The 18,608-nt window shown below is 40.1% G+C and overlaps 1 protein-coding gene across 1 annotated transcript in view; it reads right to left on the bottom strand.

Moving 5' to 3' along the window:
• Positions 1–1,209: 1,209 nt before the first annotated feature.
• The window catches only part of sec13 (SEC13 homolog, nuclear pore and COPII coat complex component), a 34,196-nt gene continuing 16,797 nt past the window's right edge, over positions 1,210–18,608 (bottom strand). The window contains exons 4-9 of the mRNA XM_048547897.2: positions 16,553–16,704; positions 9,148–9,281; positions 8,568–8,701; positions 7,666–7,786; positions 5,368–5,514; positions 1,210–2,553 (exon numbers count right to left, since the gene is read on the bottom strand). Coding sequence (XP_048403854.1) covers positions 2,443–2,553; positions 5,368–5,514; positions 7,666–7,786; positions 8,568–8,701; positions 9,148–9,281; positions 16,553–16,704 — 799 coding nt within the window. The 3' untranslated portion in view covers positions 1,210–2,442. The remainder of the gene's footprint in view (positions 2,554–5,367; positions 5,515–7,665; positions 7,787–8,567; positions 8,702–9,147; positions 9,282–16,552; positions 16,705–18,608) is intronic.

Here is an 18,608-nt window from a genome sequence, read left to right as displayed (position 1 = left end):
CCTTCTGCCTCCAAGTGTAACAGAGTCTCCAGTAGCCACATCCACCTCTACAGCCACCTGTGGACCCGACCTAAGATTGGAAGAGAGTCATCCTTGTCTGTGAGGGATTGCCAATGGCGATGACACTGCCCGGCGCAGACAGTCACCTGAGTTCCTGTACTGTTATGAATTCAAATTCAACCTAAAAGCTGGTCACTGCTGTAATGATGTGACATTTTCTGTCACTGAGGCAACCAGTTAGTTTTCATGACCCATGTGTGAGGGGTTCACAAGGAGTAACAAATTAAGTCGCAATACTGACGACAGATCAGAAGAAGGCATGCTCAAACTATACAATTCCCTTGGTCAAATCCACTGTACTCAACCTAGTATTGGTCAATGGGGCACCAGACTTGGAAGGCAGTACAGCAGATGAGTTAAGCTGAGTTTTTATTTTTTATTTTGTATATATAAAAGACATTTTAAGACCTGAAGTGGAGAGAATGTTTGGCTAGGTATGTAAAAGCAAATTGGATAACGGCAAATAAGCAAACTATTTCAAACTATACAATAACGGATCAGTTTCAAATCAGTGACTGGCAATTTAAAATGGATACAAGGAAATTACTTGCATAAGCCATCAGCACATGGAATTGACTCCTCGGTAAAATTTTCAAAGCAAAAGGCATGTAATCATTTTAACAGTTGGACAATGTGATGGGCTAACTGGAAGTGGTGTGTGGTGTGTATGGTTGCAGTCTTGTCTTCCTAGAGAGAACCATAATTATCCAAAAAGTCATCTTCATCTATCAGTATCTTACAACAGTATGCAAATCTGAAATGAAACGTGGAGATTGTTCAAAATCACAACCATGCTGCACTGTCTGTTCCTCAACTCACCACACTATTCTGGTCCTCCTTTAGTCTTGTACTCCCTCCTACAAAGTTTCAAAGGACCGAGCCTGAATACAATTTAACATCTCACTTCTGATCCATACTTTTGCTCCTACTTTCGTCCAACATTTGCATTTAGACTTTGGCCAATCACCCACAGTAGTAAAAATATAAAAGGAGTTTTAAAACCTCATACAGGATAACAGTTGCTCATTTATTGACAACATTTGTAGTAAGTTTCTGGAAGAATGCTTCATGATTCATACCAAGTCCTTTAAAGGGCAGCTGCAAATTCTGAACAAAAGGATGGCAAAAAAAATCCCCACATGACATAGATACATTATATCAATTTATTAAGTTCAATTTTGACTATCAAGTTAGAGAGTAAGGACTAAATATTTAAAACAGACGCCTTAATTTCTAGTCCCCATCACAAGGTTTTTATATGAGCCCATACTGTACAATGCCTGTGGTTTACAATCTGAATTATTCCTCTTCACCAAAATATTAACAAAAATGAATTTCAGCCAAAGGATCTTTTTAAAAGATGTAAACACTGCATTCAGACCAGTTTGTAGGGGGAGAATGGGCCTTGAAATGGAACTGTTGCAGCTACAGCTTAGGTACATATACCACAAACACAGCCAATATGAGTGGGTCGATTCGTCATGTGAGCCTGCCCCCAAGTTCAGAACCTGGAAACTCCAGCAATCTGTGGTTCCAACAGTTCTGGACTTCTTATTTTTAGGAGAATTTCAGTGGTATTTTAAATTTCGGAAGCATTTTCAGGGCACAGTGTGTTCTGGTGTGTGTGAAAGGTTTGTTTGTCAGAAATATTTCATAGAGAAGCAATTATTAGGAATTTAATAAAAGTTTACTGCATTTGAATCCAGTGTGGCATTGTTGAAGGACAACTTTGCTCCCTCTTCTTAAGGTGAATTGTTCAGTAGGTGATCTGCTCCTTGGCTCTCTGTGCACTATTCTGAAAGGTAGTGGGCAGGAGCACTTCAGTGACAGCTTGTTCCTTTCAATTTTGTTGTCCTCTATTTAGGGAAATTCCTCACAATAAACAAACAAGCACAAGCTTGAATCTTGGGGTCTATTGCTGTGCTGTACTGTGCCTCAATATGTTGGCCACCATGCCGTCTGAGGACATTTCTTTTAAGATCCTATTACCATTTACTGCTGGAGGACAGATTTATATGGTGACAGACAAGGTAATGACTTGTTCCCACTATCGAGTAATTGGCCTTGGGCTGTGACTGTACATTATTGGCTTAAGCACCTCAAAACATAGCTTTTATTGGTAGTGCACGTAGTTTCCGATCAGCTAAACAGCACCTTCTTACAATCCCCTACAAGGCACTCTGAACACTGCAATTACAAAAGGTCTGCTTATGTGTCAATGACAACAGGAACTACACCAATACATACTCCTCTCCATAAACGGTGCCAGGCTCGAGGGTACAAAACAACTTAGATTTTTGTTTGTTCCCAGTTTCTCGCAATCCATTTTATTTTGCCAAATATACAATTCAAGACAGCATTCCCGTGATGCTCCTTTGCCAATCACTGCTCATTCTGTTGGCCCTCTGTGATACCCGACACTGACCCCTGGCCTTTGTTCACATCACTGATGCAAACCCATTGGCCTTCAACTGACTCCTTCCATAGACTGACCTGCAAAAACAAATTGGATAAAAGGGTGATGGTTATGTTGTGTTCAAACATGGAAACAGCACACTTCCAAAAGAAAGCACCTTCATTGAAACAGTGACAAGATTACTTTTCCTGTAAGAAAAATGAAGAACCACTCTATGCAGAATTAGAGCCCACTGGGAAAGAATGTTAAAGCAGGAAGCTAAATTTGATTTCAGAAATTCATTCTCGGGCATGATTGGCTATTATTGCCCATCTCTAGGGCCCTTAATTGTTCCTCAAGAGTAACTATGTTTGCATGGGATTGAAACTGCAATTATCTCTAACAAAGGGGTAGGTTTCTGTCACTTAAGTTGTATCAATTAACCTTTTGGGTGAAGATGACAGTTCAATATCTTTATCATCAACATAAGCTTTTTATTTCCAAGTATTTTGCTGAGGCTTTAGGAACAGTGGAAGAAGTGCAGGCCTGTAAAAACAGGTCACTTATCTTCTCCATTTAGTGAGACCATGGCTGATCTGCAATCAAACTTCACATTTGCTGCATATTCCTCAATAGCTTAGAATAACAAATATCTATTAATCTCAGATTTAACATGTGATAATTGATCAATTCGAACAGTTATCTATAGAAGACAGTTCTATACTTCTAGCCCCTGTTTGTAAAAATGTTTCCAAATTTTACTCCTGAAATATCTGGCTCTAGTTTCTAGACCATTCTTCCTGCCTTTTCTGACTAGCAGAAATAGTACTTCCTCTATCTATATTTTTCCCATTAAATTCAATTTCTAAAATGCCATGGTGGATTAGTCTCAGACTGTGCATTACTAGAGAAGTAAATTATCCACAAATGCCAATGGAAGCGGTATATGTATGGAGGAAGAAAAGGATCATAACCCACAAATACATCTGGTACTTGTCCCTGAAGTGGTGGTGGTTTGTACAATTAAGTGGTTTGGTAGGCTACTTCAGAGGGTGTAATACCTGACCATGCTGTGGTCACAAGTAACATTTAGGTCCATGTGAATAGAGTTCTTTTTCCTGAAGGATTTGTCAGCCCAGTTGATTTTTAAGACAATCCTACTCCTACGGTCGGCCCACTAATTGCAAGATTTATTAAATTCAATCTCTCAACACGTCATGGAATTTTAACTTTTAAGCCTTGGGCTGCTTACCCAGCACCATAACCACTATACTGTAACCACGATCTCTGAACATCATCTGAATGTTCAAATTACAATCTCAAATTATAGACAGCTGACACTAATGTTATAAATAAGCACAGTGCTAATAATAAAAAAAACTTGCACCTGTATTATCGTGCACAACCTCAGGATGGTTCAAGGCATTTCATTGCAATAAAACATGTTTTGTAGTAAACACAGTAGGCAATTTGTACACTGCAAGGTTCTACAAACAGTAATTGTGACAGTGACCCAATAATCTATTGTATTGACATAGGTTGAGGGTTTCGACGTTGGTCAAGACACTGGGGAGAATGGTCACATTCTCCTTCGGATAGTGTTGTGGGCTTTTTTTAAAGGTCTGTCAGCAAAGGCAGCTTTGGTTTAACATCTCACCACTAATAGTGCAGCACTGATGTGTCATCTTAGATTAAGTACTTAAATTGGACAGGAGTTGAGCTTTTCCAACAGTTACATCAGTAAACGTACTCCTAATACAGTAAACAGCCATGGAGATCTGAAGGGCACCAACAAGCTGGGCAGACTGAGTTTGACATGAAAAATACTGGCATTCACGATGACAGTGATCCGTTGCTTGAAGTTGTGGAACTGGGGTGAGAGCATGATGAAGTTGGTTGCTCTGTCCTTAAAGGTAAATGGTCCAACATTGTCTAAGGCCAATAAAAATAATAATAGGGGAAGAATACAGGCATTCAAGAAAGTGTATTCAAGAAGGAGCCATCACTTGAAAGGCCAGTACATTACGACAAAAATCAAAACAGTTAAATTCAAAAGAAAGTATGTACAATGTGAATATAAAGCACTGTAGAGTCAGGACTTATACTCATCATCTATATCTCAATGTGATTATAATTACACCACCCACTTTATACATACGGTTGTTATTTGTGAGATGAAAGGAATTAGTATTAATCTATAAGTGAAGGTTTTTATTACTCTGTGTATAAAAGGATTTTTGTGAAATTGGTAGGAAATCAAAGCATTAAATAAAACACTGGAACTGTTTTACTGATGAAAATATCCCCAATATCATGAAAGGATTACGTGTAATGTTGGCACAGTAAGATCACTGTAGTCTTATGATCAGTGGAAGATTCAAAGTAACCCAGCTCTGTAAATTGTAGACAGAGTTACAGACCCTCAGGAGTAAATTACAGGCTCGAGTTTCAATTGAGACATTAAATGGTTTATATGACATATAAAATAACAGACCCCTGGGAAAGCCCTATGGGTTGGAATTACAATCAAGGCGATTTAGGTTAGATCATGAACCAGTTTTAAGATGAGATTACAATAGCCAGTACCATCTAGGGGGCTTTTAAAAATATATATACACATGTATTTCATTAATCCTGGGGGATACAGCAGCGAATGTGAAAGAAAAATACAAGAGGGAAAAAAGGATCAAGTGCAAGAAAAAAAGGAAGTAAAAATTCACCAAAGATAGTCACTGAAGCAAAAATATGAGAGTAATTAAAATAAGGGATTCTCAGTGTACAGAGACAGCTATTTTCTGTACATTTTAAATACCATCTCATAATATAAACAGGATACTATCTCTTCAGAAATTCAGAACTTGCGCACATTATTCATTCGGGTAACAGACCCGTCCAAAGCAAGAAACTGTTACCTTGTTGTCACCTCCGGAAACGGCTAAGATGTTCCCAGTGATGGACCAGCTAACGTGCCACACTACATCATTGAATTTGTGCAAGAGTTTGTGTGTCCATGTATTCCCAGCAGGGTCCTCACAAATCCAGATAAAAACTCTGCCATCCTGTGGAACCGGAGGTTAACCATTGAATCACACAACAATTTACATCTCTGTAGCACCTTCAGTATAACAAAACATTTCCCAAAGTATTATTATGCAAAAACTGACATCAAGTTATGAAAGGTAATATTAGGTTAGATGAACTAAAGCTTGATTGAGGAGGAAGGTTTTAAGGTATTTCTTATTGAAGGGAGGGATGGCAGAGACATTGAGGAAGGGAATTCCAAGCTTTAGGGAATTGGCAGCTGAGTGCCAATGGCGGAATGATTAAAAATCAAGGATCTGCGGGAAACCAGAAGCAGAGGAGCACAGACAATTTATAATGACAGGAGATTGATGATATTGGGAGGGAAGGCTGAGGTGTTGAAGAATTTGTTTAAAAAAAGCTTTAAAATCAAATCATCATTTAAACGGCAGCCAACGTGGAGCAGTCATGGATGATGGGTGAAGGGACTTGCTGCGATTCAGAACACAGACAGCTTGTTAGAGCTTTGGATGGTCTCAAGTTTACAATAGGTGGCACATGGGAGGACAACCAGGTGTTCATGGAATAGTCATGACTAGACTGAGCAAAGATATAGATTCCAGCAAAACAAGGTGGCTGGAAAAGCACATAATTCACCCCACTTCCCCACACACTCCCTGTACTCAGTGCATCAGCCCACCACAACATGGTGAGTTTAAAAGAACACATCTTTTTCCTTGTTAATCACACTTGTAGCAAAGAATGGTTTTATAATCTAAGATTTGATCATGCAAATTTAAATCAGCAAGGTGATCAGGGTTTTACTTCCCTGCTGGCAAGGTGAAGCATTATAAGATGAAAAACCTCAGGTCTATGTCAGAAAAAAACAACACTGATATTTCACTCACGACACTTATAGTTCCCAACACAAGCCTTTTTTTGCATATCGAGCCTGACATGGTGAGAATTTAATCTTAATTGAGGACTGTAGTTTTGAAATTGAAGGCTCCTTTTGCCAGTAAATTCCAGACTGGGCAATCTGAGGGCCAGAGAGCTATGGAACCCCACCACTTGCAAGTTCTCCTTCAAGCCTCACACACTATCCCTGACTTGCAACTATTAGGCCACTGTTTCACTGTTGCTGGGTCAAAATCCTCAAACTCTGCTCCCAACAGCGCAGTGGGTGTACCTCCACCATAGCTGTTCCAACACCATCCCTCCATGGTACTTAAGGATGGGCAGTAAATGCTGGCCAAGCCAGAGGCATCCACAATGTTCAAAAATTAAAATAAAAAATCAGTTTTATCCATTCCTCTTTCTAACCTAAAACTACCGATAATGTTAGGAATTAGCTATATGTGGCGAAATGGGAACACAGATGTTGCTGATTCAGAAATGATAAATTAGTAGTAGATATTCTCATTGTTCTTGTTGTCTCCATACACATTGTTTCGGTGCATACATGCAGGGCCATGTGTGTATTTGACAATCATATAATATTAAAAGCAAAGTCAGAGTATTTTTTTATTAATGATTACTTTACAAATTGATGTTTATTTAGTAAATATGCAGACATGGTGTATATTTACCTGTTGTGTACAAGGCATTTTGTACAAAGATCACTGTGTGTGGATAATCAGCTATTTGGATAACATAGCACTAATCTCCTTCTATCACACCAGCCTAGAAAGCATACACAGATTGTCCTGCTGCCAAAACACTACCTGTTCTGTTGTGCAGGGCATCTTCCCCATTGAAATAGTGCGTTGAAGTTTCTAACTTCTGCTGAGAAACACCCTAGGGGTATGACTTCTTAACCCCCAACGTGATGTGGTGAAAATTTCAGTGGAGTATTAGATGGATAAATTGATACTCGCAGTGCAATTCCCTTCTGAAAAAAAGGATGCATTGCCATTGTGAAGCTTTCTACATGACTTGTGATCTGAGAGGAGTGTGTGATGTGTTCTACCAGTAAAAAAAAGCAGCACAGAACTGCAAGAAGTTCCAATAATGTTCACTGTGCTCAGTTTGTTTTGATCCTCACATTCTATCCCAAAGAAAACAGAGCAAGCGTCAAATCACTAAGACCACTATAAATCCCCTGTCAGACTGCCTCATTCTTTCCTGAAGGTGCAGACTGCACAGATTCGCCAGAGTCTGCTCATATATTCCTCATGCACAGTGCTTACCTGGGAGCAGCTGGCGATGGTGCTCGTGGGAAGTCCAATAGATGGAGCCCAGGCAACATCTCGAACCCAGTCACTATGAGCTTCAAGCTTTTGATCCTCTTTCCACTGACCGTCCTCTTCTCTGCAGCAGACAAAACGTTTTGTTTTAAATTTCAAAGGAGAAAGTGCAAATCAAAAGTGAAAATATTGCCGAATGCAATTTTCTCAATGACTTTGTGGAAGGGGTAAAATAATTTTCATATGGTGCTTTTAAATTGTGCCTTTGATATGGTGAAACATCCCAAGGTGCCTCACATTATCGTAACTGTACAAAATTTAACAATGGGCTGAAGGAGGGAACAATTCAGACATAACCAGAAACTTAGTTAAAGGGGTAAATTAACAATGGAGAGATTAGGAATGGAACTCCAGAGTTTAGGGCCTAAACAGTTGAAGGTACCACTATCAATGATGGGGTAAAGGACGCAGGAGAAGAGCCGGAAGCAACTCAAAATACCAATTAATGTTTTTTAACATCATGGACAAATACTCCACAAGACGACCACGGTCCAAAGTCTGATTTACACAAATAAAAGCTGACTTCTGTGGATGCTGGGAATCAGAAATAAAATGCTGGAGAAACTCAGCAGGTCTGGCAGCAGTTATGGAGCAAGAAACAGAGTTAATGTTTCAAGTCTGATTTGATTCTTGTTCAGACTCTTCTACTGAAGAGTCATATTGGTCATCGTTGCCAGGCCCACTGAGTTTCTTCACCAATTTTTGATTTAATTTCCAACTCTCGTATTTATTCACTGAAATTTCTGAGAGAAGTGGTCATTCAAAAATGACACAGGTCAACAGAAACAAATTTTAAACTCCAGAGGGAACGACCATCCAAAGTGAGCAGAATGAACACAACTTACTTCCATATTTTGACCAGATTGTCACAGCCTCCTGACACAAATCGCTTGACATAATTTGGCTTCTGCCCTGAAGGTTGGTCCACAAGACTCCCGGGTATAACTGCTGGAGCCCAACTGACAGCATTACAGCCAATCTGTAAAGAGAGGAAGAAGCCGTGTGATACTGACATTATCCGAACTTAGGTATCCTCCTCCTGCCCAAAAAACTTAAATCAAGCCCCAACATTGAAAATCTCAACAAAATAAAAGCTTCACAGTCACCCATAAGTTTAGCCTGAATGGATAATTCCCCTATCAATATTCCTGGAGTCAGCACTGCTATTGTCACTGACAGTTACTGACATTGACATTATGCATATTAAATATATTATCAGTCATCACATTTTGCAGCAAAAATAATCATACTGTTCTCAGAAAGTGCTGTGATCTTGGTCACATGCTTTGCTGTGGTCTTTAGAATAATTAGTTTATTACTGCAAAATATCGTATTTGCTTCAAAATAGTTTGAGGCCTGTCCAACCTGTAAATCATTGACTGACGTCAGTGTTAATAGTCACACCAAAAAAAAATTGCTTCTTACCGTATGTGCATTGCTGATTTTCTTCATTTCCCACTGACCGTCGCCCGAGAATGAAAGCACCGAGATTGCACCATCAGAGCTGCCACAGACAAGGATCAACCCAAACTCGTGAGGAGCCCAGCACAATGAGTTGACTGGAACAAGAAAACCATAACCTTTCAGTTGCATATCATGCTCCTTTAACTTTATAACATTGGCTTTTGTATGAGGTCAAAAGTATAAAACATCCAGGTAGTCACCAAAGGAGAACAACCACTTGGTCATTGCTGAAAAAGGGCATATTTTGCTGAAGTTTGTCATTTTGAGCTCATTAGGGCAATTTGTAAGTATATTAGTTTAAACAGCAACAACACTTTTTGGACTGTATGAGCAGAACACACTCATTGGATGACAAGGAGACTGTTTGGTACAGGTGTTGCCATGGAGAATTCAATCAGATGCTGAATTCAACAATTAGACAGTTGACTGCCAAACTTTTGCTTAAACCAGGCAGGTTAATTCTAATTGAGAGAGGCATTGTCCTGAGGAATGAACCAGAGAAGGCTGTTGCCAACTTTGTTCAGTTAAAATGGGTGTACTGCATGTACATGTTCTTTTTGTTGACAAACAACAGGGCCCTGCAAACTAGTCTATGTAGCTACTAACATCAGGGATTAAGAGAGGAGTGCACAAGTTATTAATATTATCCAGTTGGCTCCAAGACTTGATTCCTGTCCTAACCCACATTATTTTCTACCATGTTGTACTGTCAATCAGAGTGACATAGGAATGAATCTGGGCTTTTAACTTACTGCACCTTGTTTATTGAATAGACTGAGTTTGAGTTCTGTTTATCACTTGACAGCCTCCTCTTCATTCTTCATGTTTACACAGTACAGATAACTGGTATATGGGGAGGTGGGAGTTAATGGCATGTATCGGATAAACTGCAGAATTGGGCTGAAAGGTGGAAAATGGAGTTTAATAAATGTGAGGTGATTCACTGGGAGGAATGATAGGAAGGCAGAATACTGGGTCAATGGAAAAACTGTTGGTAGTGTGGTTGTGCAGAGGGATCTTGGTGTCCATGTACATAGATCCCTGAAAGTTGCTACCCAGGTTGATAGTGCTGTTAAGAAGGCTTACAGTGTGTTAGGTTTTATTGGTAGAGGGATTGAGTTCTGGAGCAGTGATGTCATGTTGCAACAATACAAAACGCTAGTGCGGCCTCATTTGGAATATTGCATGCAGTTCTGGTCACCCCATTACAGGAAGGATGTGGAAGCATTGGAGGAAGTGCAGAGGAGATTTACCAGGATGTTGCCTGGTCTGGAAGGAAGGTCTTACGAGGAAAGTCTGAGGGACTTGGGTCTGTTCTCATTGGAGAGAAGGCGGTTAAGAGGGGATTTAATAGAGACATACAAGATGATCAGAGGATTAGATAGGGTGCACAGTGAGAGTCTTTTGCTGAGGATAATGATTTCAGCTTGTACAAGGGTGCATCGCTGCAAATTGAGGGGTGATAGATTTAAGACAGATGTCTGAGGCAGGTTCTTTACGCAGGGAGTGGTAAGGGTGTGGAACGCCCTGCCTGCCAATGTAGTTAACTCAGCCGCATCAGGGGCATTTAAACAGTCCTTGGATAAGCGTATGGATAATGATGGGATAGTGTAGGGTGAGGGGCTTAGATGAGTTCACAGGTCGGCGCAACATCGAGGGCCGAAGGGCCTGTTCTGTGCTGTATTGTTCTATGTTCTATGTTCTATGAATATGCAGTTCTTCTTGCTTGTTAAACTATACAATTCGAATATGACTGATCAGTACGCAACCTCCATTTACTCCCTTTGGCTCCTAAACTTTCAATACTCATCCATAACATTAAAAAAATCTATCTATCTCTTAAGGGCAAGATCAAAACCCTTTTCAATGCTTGCCAGAAATTATTCCTTAACCATTGAGTCTGTAGCTGGTAACTTGAGGTTAAACCTGTCTATTTGCACCTGTGATGTTGATATGTGATTCAGAAGTAAACCTATCCATGCTTTCATTAAGATCGCCTACTTCTACCACTGTTGCAGCACCTGACCTTGCCCTGCCTTAGTTCTTTGGCTATTGACACTCTCATCTATTCTTGTTACCTTTCAAGCCAACTATCCCAATGCATCACTGGGCAAACTCATATCTTCTTCGCCCAAATTTAAGGTCCTCCAAAATTTTTCACCGATTCACTGACGGCCATGTCCCCCTCTAATTCTGTAACCTCCTCCAGACCTATGATGGGGGTATCTTCACTCCCCCAATTTGTGCCTCTGGTACATTTAATTTTACTTGCTCCACCGTTGGCAGGAGTGGCTTCAAATACCTTGAAGCTTGTCTTTGGAATTTCCTTCCCAAACCTCCACTCCCTTTAGTCTTTTAATATGCTCCTTAAATCTATGCCTCAGAGCAGGCTTTTAATCACCTAATTTCATTCCTATACGGCCCATGTCTGAGCCATACTTCAAATTGTTCCCCTCTTTTCTGGGCTCTGCTTCAACAGACTTTCAGATCATAGTCAGTAATAAGTGTTCCTTAATCCAACTGAACAGTCAAGCAACAAATACTACAATTACTCAGAGCGAAGCTCTGGTTGACTGCAAATAATTTACTGATATTGTAAAGTGCCAATTGCTAAGACATTTGAAGCCAGACAGCGCTGGAAGATATTGCCCTGAGGCATCAATACTTCAGCTCCCAGATCCTTCATACACATACTGATTTCTGGATTTCAACACACCACCAACCCCAAGCTATCTCCCTAAGTTACTTCCTTAAATATTATCCTTGGATCCACAGAGATCTGCAGCTGAGCTTTGAAAGGACCAAGTGCTGAGTCTGATTATCAGCGACAGAGATTGCTTTGCCATCCACCCCTTTCATGGAGAAGGTCAGTTAGTCCGTCATGCCAGTGCTAAAACATGTTTTGCTTCTATTCCATAATTCTGCATGTCACTCATCCTCGAGTACCTGCCCAAATCCCTTGTGTAAGGGAATTTTTTTTCTTAGGATTATGAATTGCCATTAGGCTGGACCAAAATGCCAGGAGTTTTGTAATTTGAAAAACAAGTGCAGCATGTTTTTAGCTGCGCAGTGCAATGCTGCTTTTTGAAGTTGTGAGGGAGGGAATTTGAGACTGAATGGCACCAAGACTCTTTTGAATTAAGGAAATTCTGTCTACCAACAGCACCCTCATTAGTTTGTGACAAAGCTGCAGGTGCAAAGAAACCAGGAAGCATCCACAGCTTGCAAACTGAAAAGCACCCACCTCTTCCTCTATGTGGGGAAAAGGACAGACAAACCAGGACAGCTTAAAATAGGCAATAAGAAAAGAGCTGGATCCATGTATCTAAGTGAAGAATGACCACTGCTTCATAAATAGCAGCACGTCATCAGTGCTAAAATTCAAGATGAACTCTGTGAGACAATGTAACTCTCCTTGAGATCTAGATTTTTGATCTTTGGAACTGTTTTTTAAACTCTGTCTATATTTTTTCCCACCTATAGTATCTTTGTCCATCCACCCAAGTATGTAGGCATTTTGGAATTTGAAGAGGCAGAGTTTAAATGCATCGTAGAAGATTAAAATTCCTTTCTTTTCTCTGCCTTTTGTTAAATGTGCTACGATAAATAAAGAGTGTTATTTTCTGTTAATGATGAAATCTGGTGCAAATTGCTTTTGGTCTAAATAGCATTCAGTCAGGCAAATTGCTCACCTTGGCTGTCCAACTAGAATTTTATCCACTTTCTGAAGGTTTGTGGAATGGTAGGGCATGATTATTGGTGCATTCTTCCTAACTGGGCCATAACACTTTCAAAACGATTTATGGAATCAGCTTCCGGTGTCTTTTCAGGTGGAACACTTGAGAACCTGTCAAATCTCAGTGAAAACAGTTCTCATCTGCCCACTTGTTCATTTGACAATGATTCTGAACGCAAGAGCTCTAGACATTGACTCACTCACCTCAGGGACTTTTTTTTCCCCCCTTATTTGCTCAATCAGAATCAACCTCTTCCTGAAAATTTCTGTTACAGTTACCTCTTGACCTGTGGTCCAAAAATGAACAGTAATGACTTTTCCAATCACCCGAAATATCTGAACTCTCTAATTTCTAGAGCCATCCTTGCCGGTCCCCTCTTTGCTCTTGGTAAAATATTTAGGACAAAAAGTAGTGTGGGGCTAATGACAATTTCCGTTCAAAAAGCAGGGACAAGCATGATAGGGCAGGTGGTCTCTTCCTATGCCACAAGTTTTATGTTCTCAAATTTTGGTGTCACCCTTAATGCTGCTTCTCAAGATGGCTCATGAATTCACCTCAAGGAGGAATTATAAAAGCAACATACTGTAGATGTTGGAAATCAGAAACAAGAAGAGCATGCTGGAGAAACTCAGGAGGTCTAGCAGCATCAGTGGAGAGAGAAAATAGAATAAATGTTGAGTCCGGGATGACCTTTGAACTGAATAGGTCTGTAGTGTCATACCAAATTCAAAATGTTAACTCGGTTTCTCTCTCTACAGATGCTGCCAGACCTGCTGAGTTTCTCCAGTACTTTGTGTTTGTTCCAAGAAGTAATTGCTTCATTATGCTGAGCCAACAGCTTTTCAAATCTGAAGCAAAATGGTCATTGTCAGCTAAAACTGTGGATAATGTTCCTCTTGTAATTATTTTTCCCCCCAAAGAGAAGTGGTTTAGTTTGCTTTGTTTCTTCCAAAAATCAGAAAATCTGACTTTGATACTCTAGGCACAATCGTCTTCACTGACATTCATGAAAGTATGGAAATGACAAGAAGACATTATGCAGTGTATTTATGGTCACCACAATGCTTTATAACATAATCATTCCTTGAGTCGATATACTTTGTATCAATGTAAATACAATAAACATCTTGCCTGTCTTTGGACCTGCTTTGATCAAGCAAGCAAATATCAATTAGAACTAATTAAACGATAAGTCAGTTGTTCACTATGCTGAATGGCTCAAATTCTAGGAAACAGAGCTATAAGTGAGAGAATTAGGAAGGAGGACAGAATAAGGGAGGAACATTACCAATTGGAAAAGAAAAGCTAGCTCTTTAAATTACCACGATAAGTCACTGACATGTATAATATAAATGGATTAGGAACAACTTGATGGCTTTTTGGACAGAGAAAGGGTTATGAATGCTTTGGTAGATTCAATCTCCAAAGAAATATGCTTCTAGAGTACAATGGTATTTTCGTGTTCCTACAAAGTCTTATGTTGCATTGTGTCATGTTTTATCCAAATAATTTTATTTCAGAATCAATGGCTGTCTTTCAAATGAAAAATAAATTACTGAAGGTGCTGGGAATTTGAAATAAAATCAATAAGTGCTAGAAATACTCAGCAGATCTTACAGCAACTGCAGAGAGCAAAACAGAATTAATGCTTCTGGTCAATTAAATGAGAACTTTCCACTTGCACACCATGCTGTGTCATAAGCAGGCTCCTCGGGGCAGATTTCTACTGACACAGAAGTAGTTATTTGAGATACGCAAATCTTGGCAAATTCCCTTCCAGTAGAGATTAAATGGCTGAGTGAAGTCTCATGTTTCAGCAAAAGAATGCAGAGTTTATTTTTTAAAAACTTTTTTTTTGTTTGGAATAATATCTTCACTTTTGGGGAGTGTCAGCGTCAAACATTTAGGTCAGGTCAATTTTATTAGGTGAATAAAGCTTCCTTTATCCTGATGATCTAGTGCAAATTGGCTTATGCTCCTATACTCGACATGTACTTAGAAGAGCTTCCAGAACTAAACAAGTGTGATATTTTTCCAATCTCCATGCAGGCAAACCTGTTATGGAGCTTTCAGTCAATGAACAATACTGAATCCCTCTGCTTCAAAACAACATGTATGTGAAAAAATAAGAGCGCATATTACTCACTGCATTGTGTGTATGGTTCTGTTTTATAAATATAATGCTAAAATATGTCATTGAACAGGCACAGGACAATCTAAAAAGGCAAGAAGTACTGGGAACCAATGACATAGGTACATGAAAAGGTTGAGGTCCTGAAGCAGAATTTCTGGATCTAAGAAAAAGATTGAACAGCAGGATCTCAAATGGGGGTAATCTATGGGTTACTCCCAGTGTCACATGCAAGTGAGAACACAACAGGAAGATAATGCAGGTGAAAGAATGGCTGTAAAACTGGTGCAGGAAGGACTAATTAGATTCCTAGGGCATTGGGACTGTTCTGGTGCAGGGAGGGCATGTACAAGCCATCAGGAAGCATCAGAACAAAGGTATGTTTGCAGCAAAGTTAAACAGTGTTGTGGGGTGGTTTTAAACTAACATGGCAGGGGTAGTAGCATCAGGACATAGAACCAGGGAGCAGAAGTGCACATAAACCTCGAAGAGCAAAAGAGTAACGTGAGTAACAAACAGCAGTGTAACTGCAACAAAAATTAGATGGAAGGAAAGAACAATGCCTACTAGCGTCATATTGGAATGCAAGTTGTGTCACAGATTAGCTGAATCAATTATGAGCAGAAATTGTCAACAGCCTAATGAAATAGATGCTAATAACAGAGGCCTAGCTTAAATTTGGCTAGACCTGGACCTAAATATTCCAGGCTATAATGTAATAAGGAGGACAGGATAGAGAGGTGGTAGTGTTGATGAAGGATAACATTACATTTTTGCAGGGCTATGATGTTTTAGAGCGTACAAACGCTCTGATTAGAGTTAGAAGACAGAAAAGGAGTTGCCACATTGTTAGGTATTGAAATGCCAATTGAGATTGATGACTTCTCATAGGGAACAGTATAAGAGACTGTCCAATTTTTCCCCCTCTAAACTAGAGATGCCACGCCTCTTGCAGTTCTGCACCAACAGCAGAGCTCTGATGACATAACGAGAACACCCAGTTGTTGATTTCCTCTTTAACCCCCTTTTAAAGACTACCTCAATGTATAGGAAGACCTAATCCTAGTGCAGTTAAAACAACAGCTTGATTTTTACGAGCTGTAAGGGACTACCTACGTTAGCACTGACACTACAAATCTGACTCCTTTCTCCGTGACAAGCCAATTTAGCAAAACTGTACACTATCTCAGCAATCTCATACAAAAAGGAGTAGGAAATATGCCCAGGGCATTTGCCTATACTATTTTTATTTTATATCAGCAACAATTAAACAACTGCACACATAAAATCAGGCAAAATCTCACTGGATAGTTTGTTTGATTGCTCAGACTGCCAACAAAAACAAAGTCCATCTACCTGAATGGATGTTTGAATCTTAAGAGAAGCTCTGTGTTCTATATACACAAATTTGATGTACTGTTAAATCAGAAGAAAAGAAAAAATTAAGAATCCTTAAGATGTTCCGAAATCCAAAGTTTGCACATAGTAGAGTCCTTACCAGAAGAATCATGTCCAGTGTATTCATACATCTTGTCCCAAGTTCCATTCTCCTCCTTCCAGATGATGATCTTCCGATCATAGGAACAAGAAGCCAAGGTGTTGCCATACATCGGGTGAGCCCATGCCACTTGCCATACAGGACCTTCATGGCTGAAATAAGGAAATATTCAAGTAACTGATCCATTTTCCTCATTTATAATGCATGGCAAACTACCTGCATTATGGTGAACAGGTGTTTTAGCTTCTTAAAGCATCCCATGCACAGGTTTAGAAGCACCAGTGCCGATGGGAATCATCATCATCATAGAAGCCATACAGTGTGGAAACAGGCTCTTTGGCCCAACAAGTCCACACCGACCCTCAGAGTACCCACTCAAACCCATCCCCCTATAACCCACCTAATCTATACATCCCTGAACACTATGGGCAATTTAACATGGCCAATCCACCTAACCCACACATCTTTGGACTGCGGGGGGAAACCGGAGCACCCGGCGGAAGCCCACGCAGACACAGGGAGAATGTGCAAACTCCACACAGACAGTAGCCCGAGGATGGAATTGAACCCAGGTCCCTGGCAACGTGAGGCAGCAGTGCTAACCACTGTGCCACCCCTTTTCAGAACATTCTCCCAAGTGCGAACTGCAAGCAACTATTAGTGTGTGGGTTGGTTCCTCTTTCAAACCTGTTCCACCACCTGTTCCCGCCTATGAAAAGAGTTCAGTCCAAATTTTAGCTTCATGTTTTAAAGCAAGAAACTGTCTTACCTAAAACAGGACCACTGGTCCCTGGCAGACTGGGGAGGAAAATGGAGAAGAGACCAAAATATGTTTTTAAAAAAAAACAGAATCGTGTTTCAAGAATCAGTCAGATAACAAGAGTTCTGACTTCAATCAAAAATAAACCGGCCACCAATCACTGTATCAGGCACTGCCACACAGCGTGGGGAAACGTATCTTGTAGCTCTGGATGTGGAGTCACTTAGCTGGAAAGAAGTATTTGGCCCACTCATAATTAAGGTGGCAAGCGGTAGATGGAAATACAAGAGTTTATTCTTATAAGATGCAGAGATTGCACACTGCAGTCACCAGTTTTGGCCTGAAGAGCGGTTTTGTGGGGATTCAGAGTTGGAAGACACCCATTCCACTTGCCTTTTTGCTGACTCCATCCACCAGCTGCTCACACTGAAATGATGCAAAATCAAGTGACAACAGCATCAGATGGCACCTTGTTTATGCCAATTGTTCCAGCTGATATTTAAGCAAAAATAAGCCAGGACAGATACCGTTAGATGCTTGAATGCTTGTCTGCTCACCCTGACTCCTTTAGCAGAAGGACCGTTTGACATTGCCCAAAGTCTCATTGTTGATTACGAGGCAAAGCTGTGATTAATATCTGAGTTCTGAAGAACAGCCACTGCATTCAAAGCATTAACTCTGTTCTCTCCACAGATGCTGTCAGACCTGCTGAATTTCCCCATTGTTTCTATTTTTGTGATTCTGTCATTGATGTATTTTGCAAAGCAAGTGCCCATACCCTTTAGTGGAGGGCATACGGCAGAAAGAGGAAAGAGGGCTTACACAGAATCTATAAGACCTGCAAACCTGATGTGAACTAAGAAGGAGGACAGTCAACAATCTAGTGGTATTATCATTGGACTATTAATCCAGACAGGTAATGTTCTGGGGACACAGGTTCAAATCCCACCATGGCAAATGGTGCAATTTGAATTTAATAAAAATCTGGAATTAATAGTCTAATGGTGACCATGAATACATTGTTCATTGTTAGTAAAACTTGTCTGATTTACTAATATCCTTTTGGGAGGGAAACTGCCATCCTTACCTGGTCTGGCCTCCAGACCCACAGCAATGTGACTGATTCTCAACGCAATTAGGGCAATAAATGCTGGAATTGCTAGTGACACTCTTATCCCATGAATGAAGGAAAAGAAATGCTCATCATTCCTGTGTTGATTAAAGCCAGAAACTTACAAGCATTGTGAAATTTTAAATTTCATTCACCATCATAACCCTGAGGATAGGACAAGGATC

This window comes from Stegostoma tigrinum, chromosome 11 (assembly GCF_030684315.1).
Source record: "Stegostoma tigrinum isolate sSteTig4 chromosome 11, sSteTig4.hap1, whole genome shotgun sequence".
Taxonomy (NCBI): domain Eukaryota; kingdom Metazoa; phylum Chordata; class Chondrichthyes; order Orectolobiformes; family Stegostomatidae; genus Stegostoma; species Stegostoma tigrinum.
This window is presented reverse-complemented; position numbering and strand designations above follow the sequence as displayed.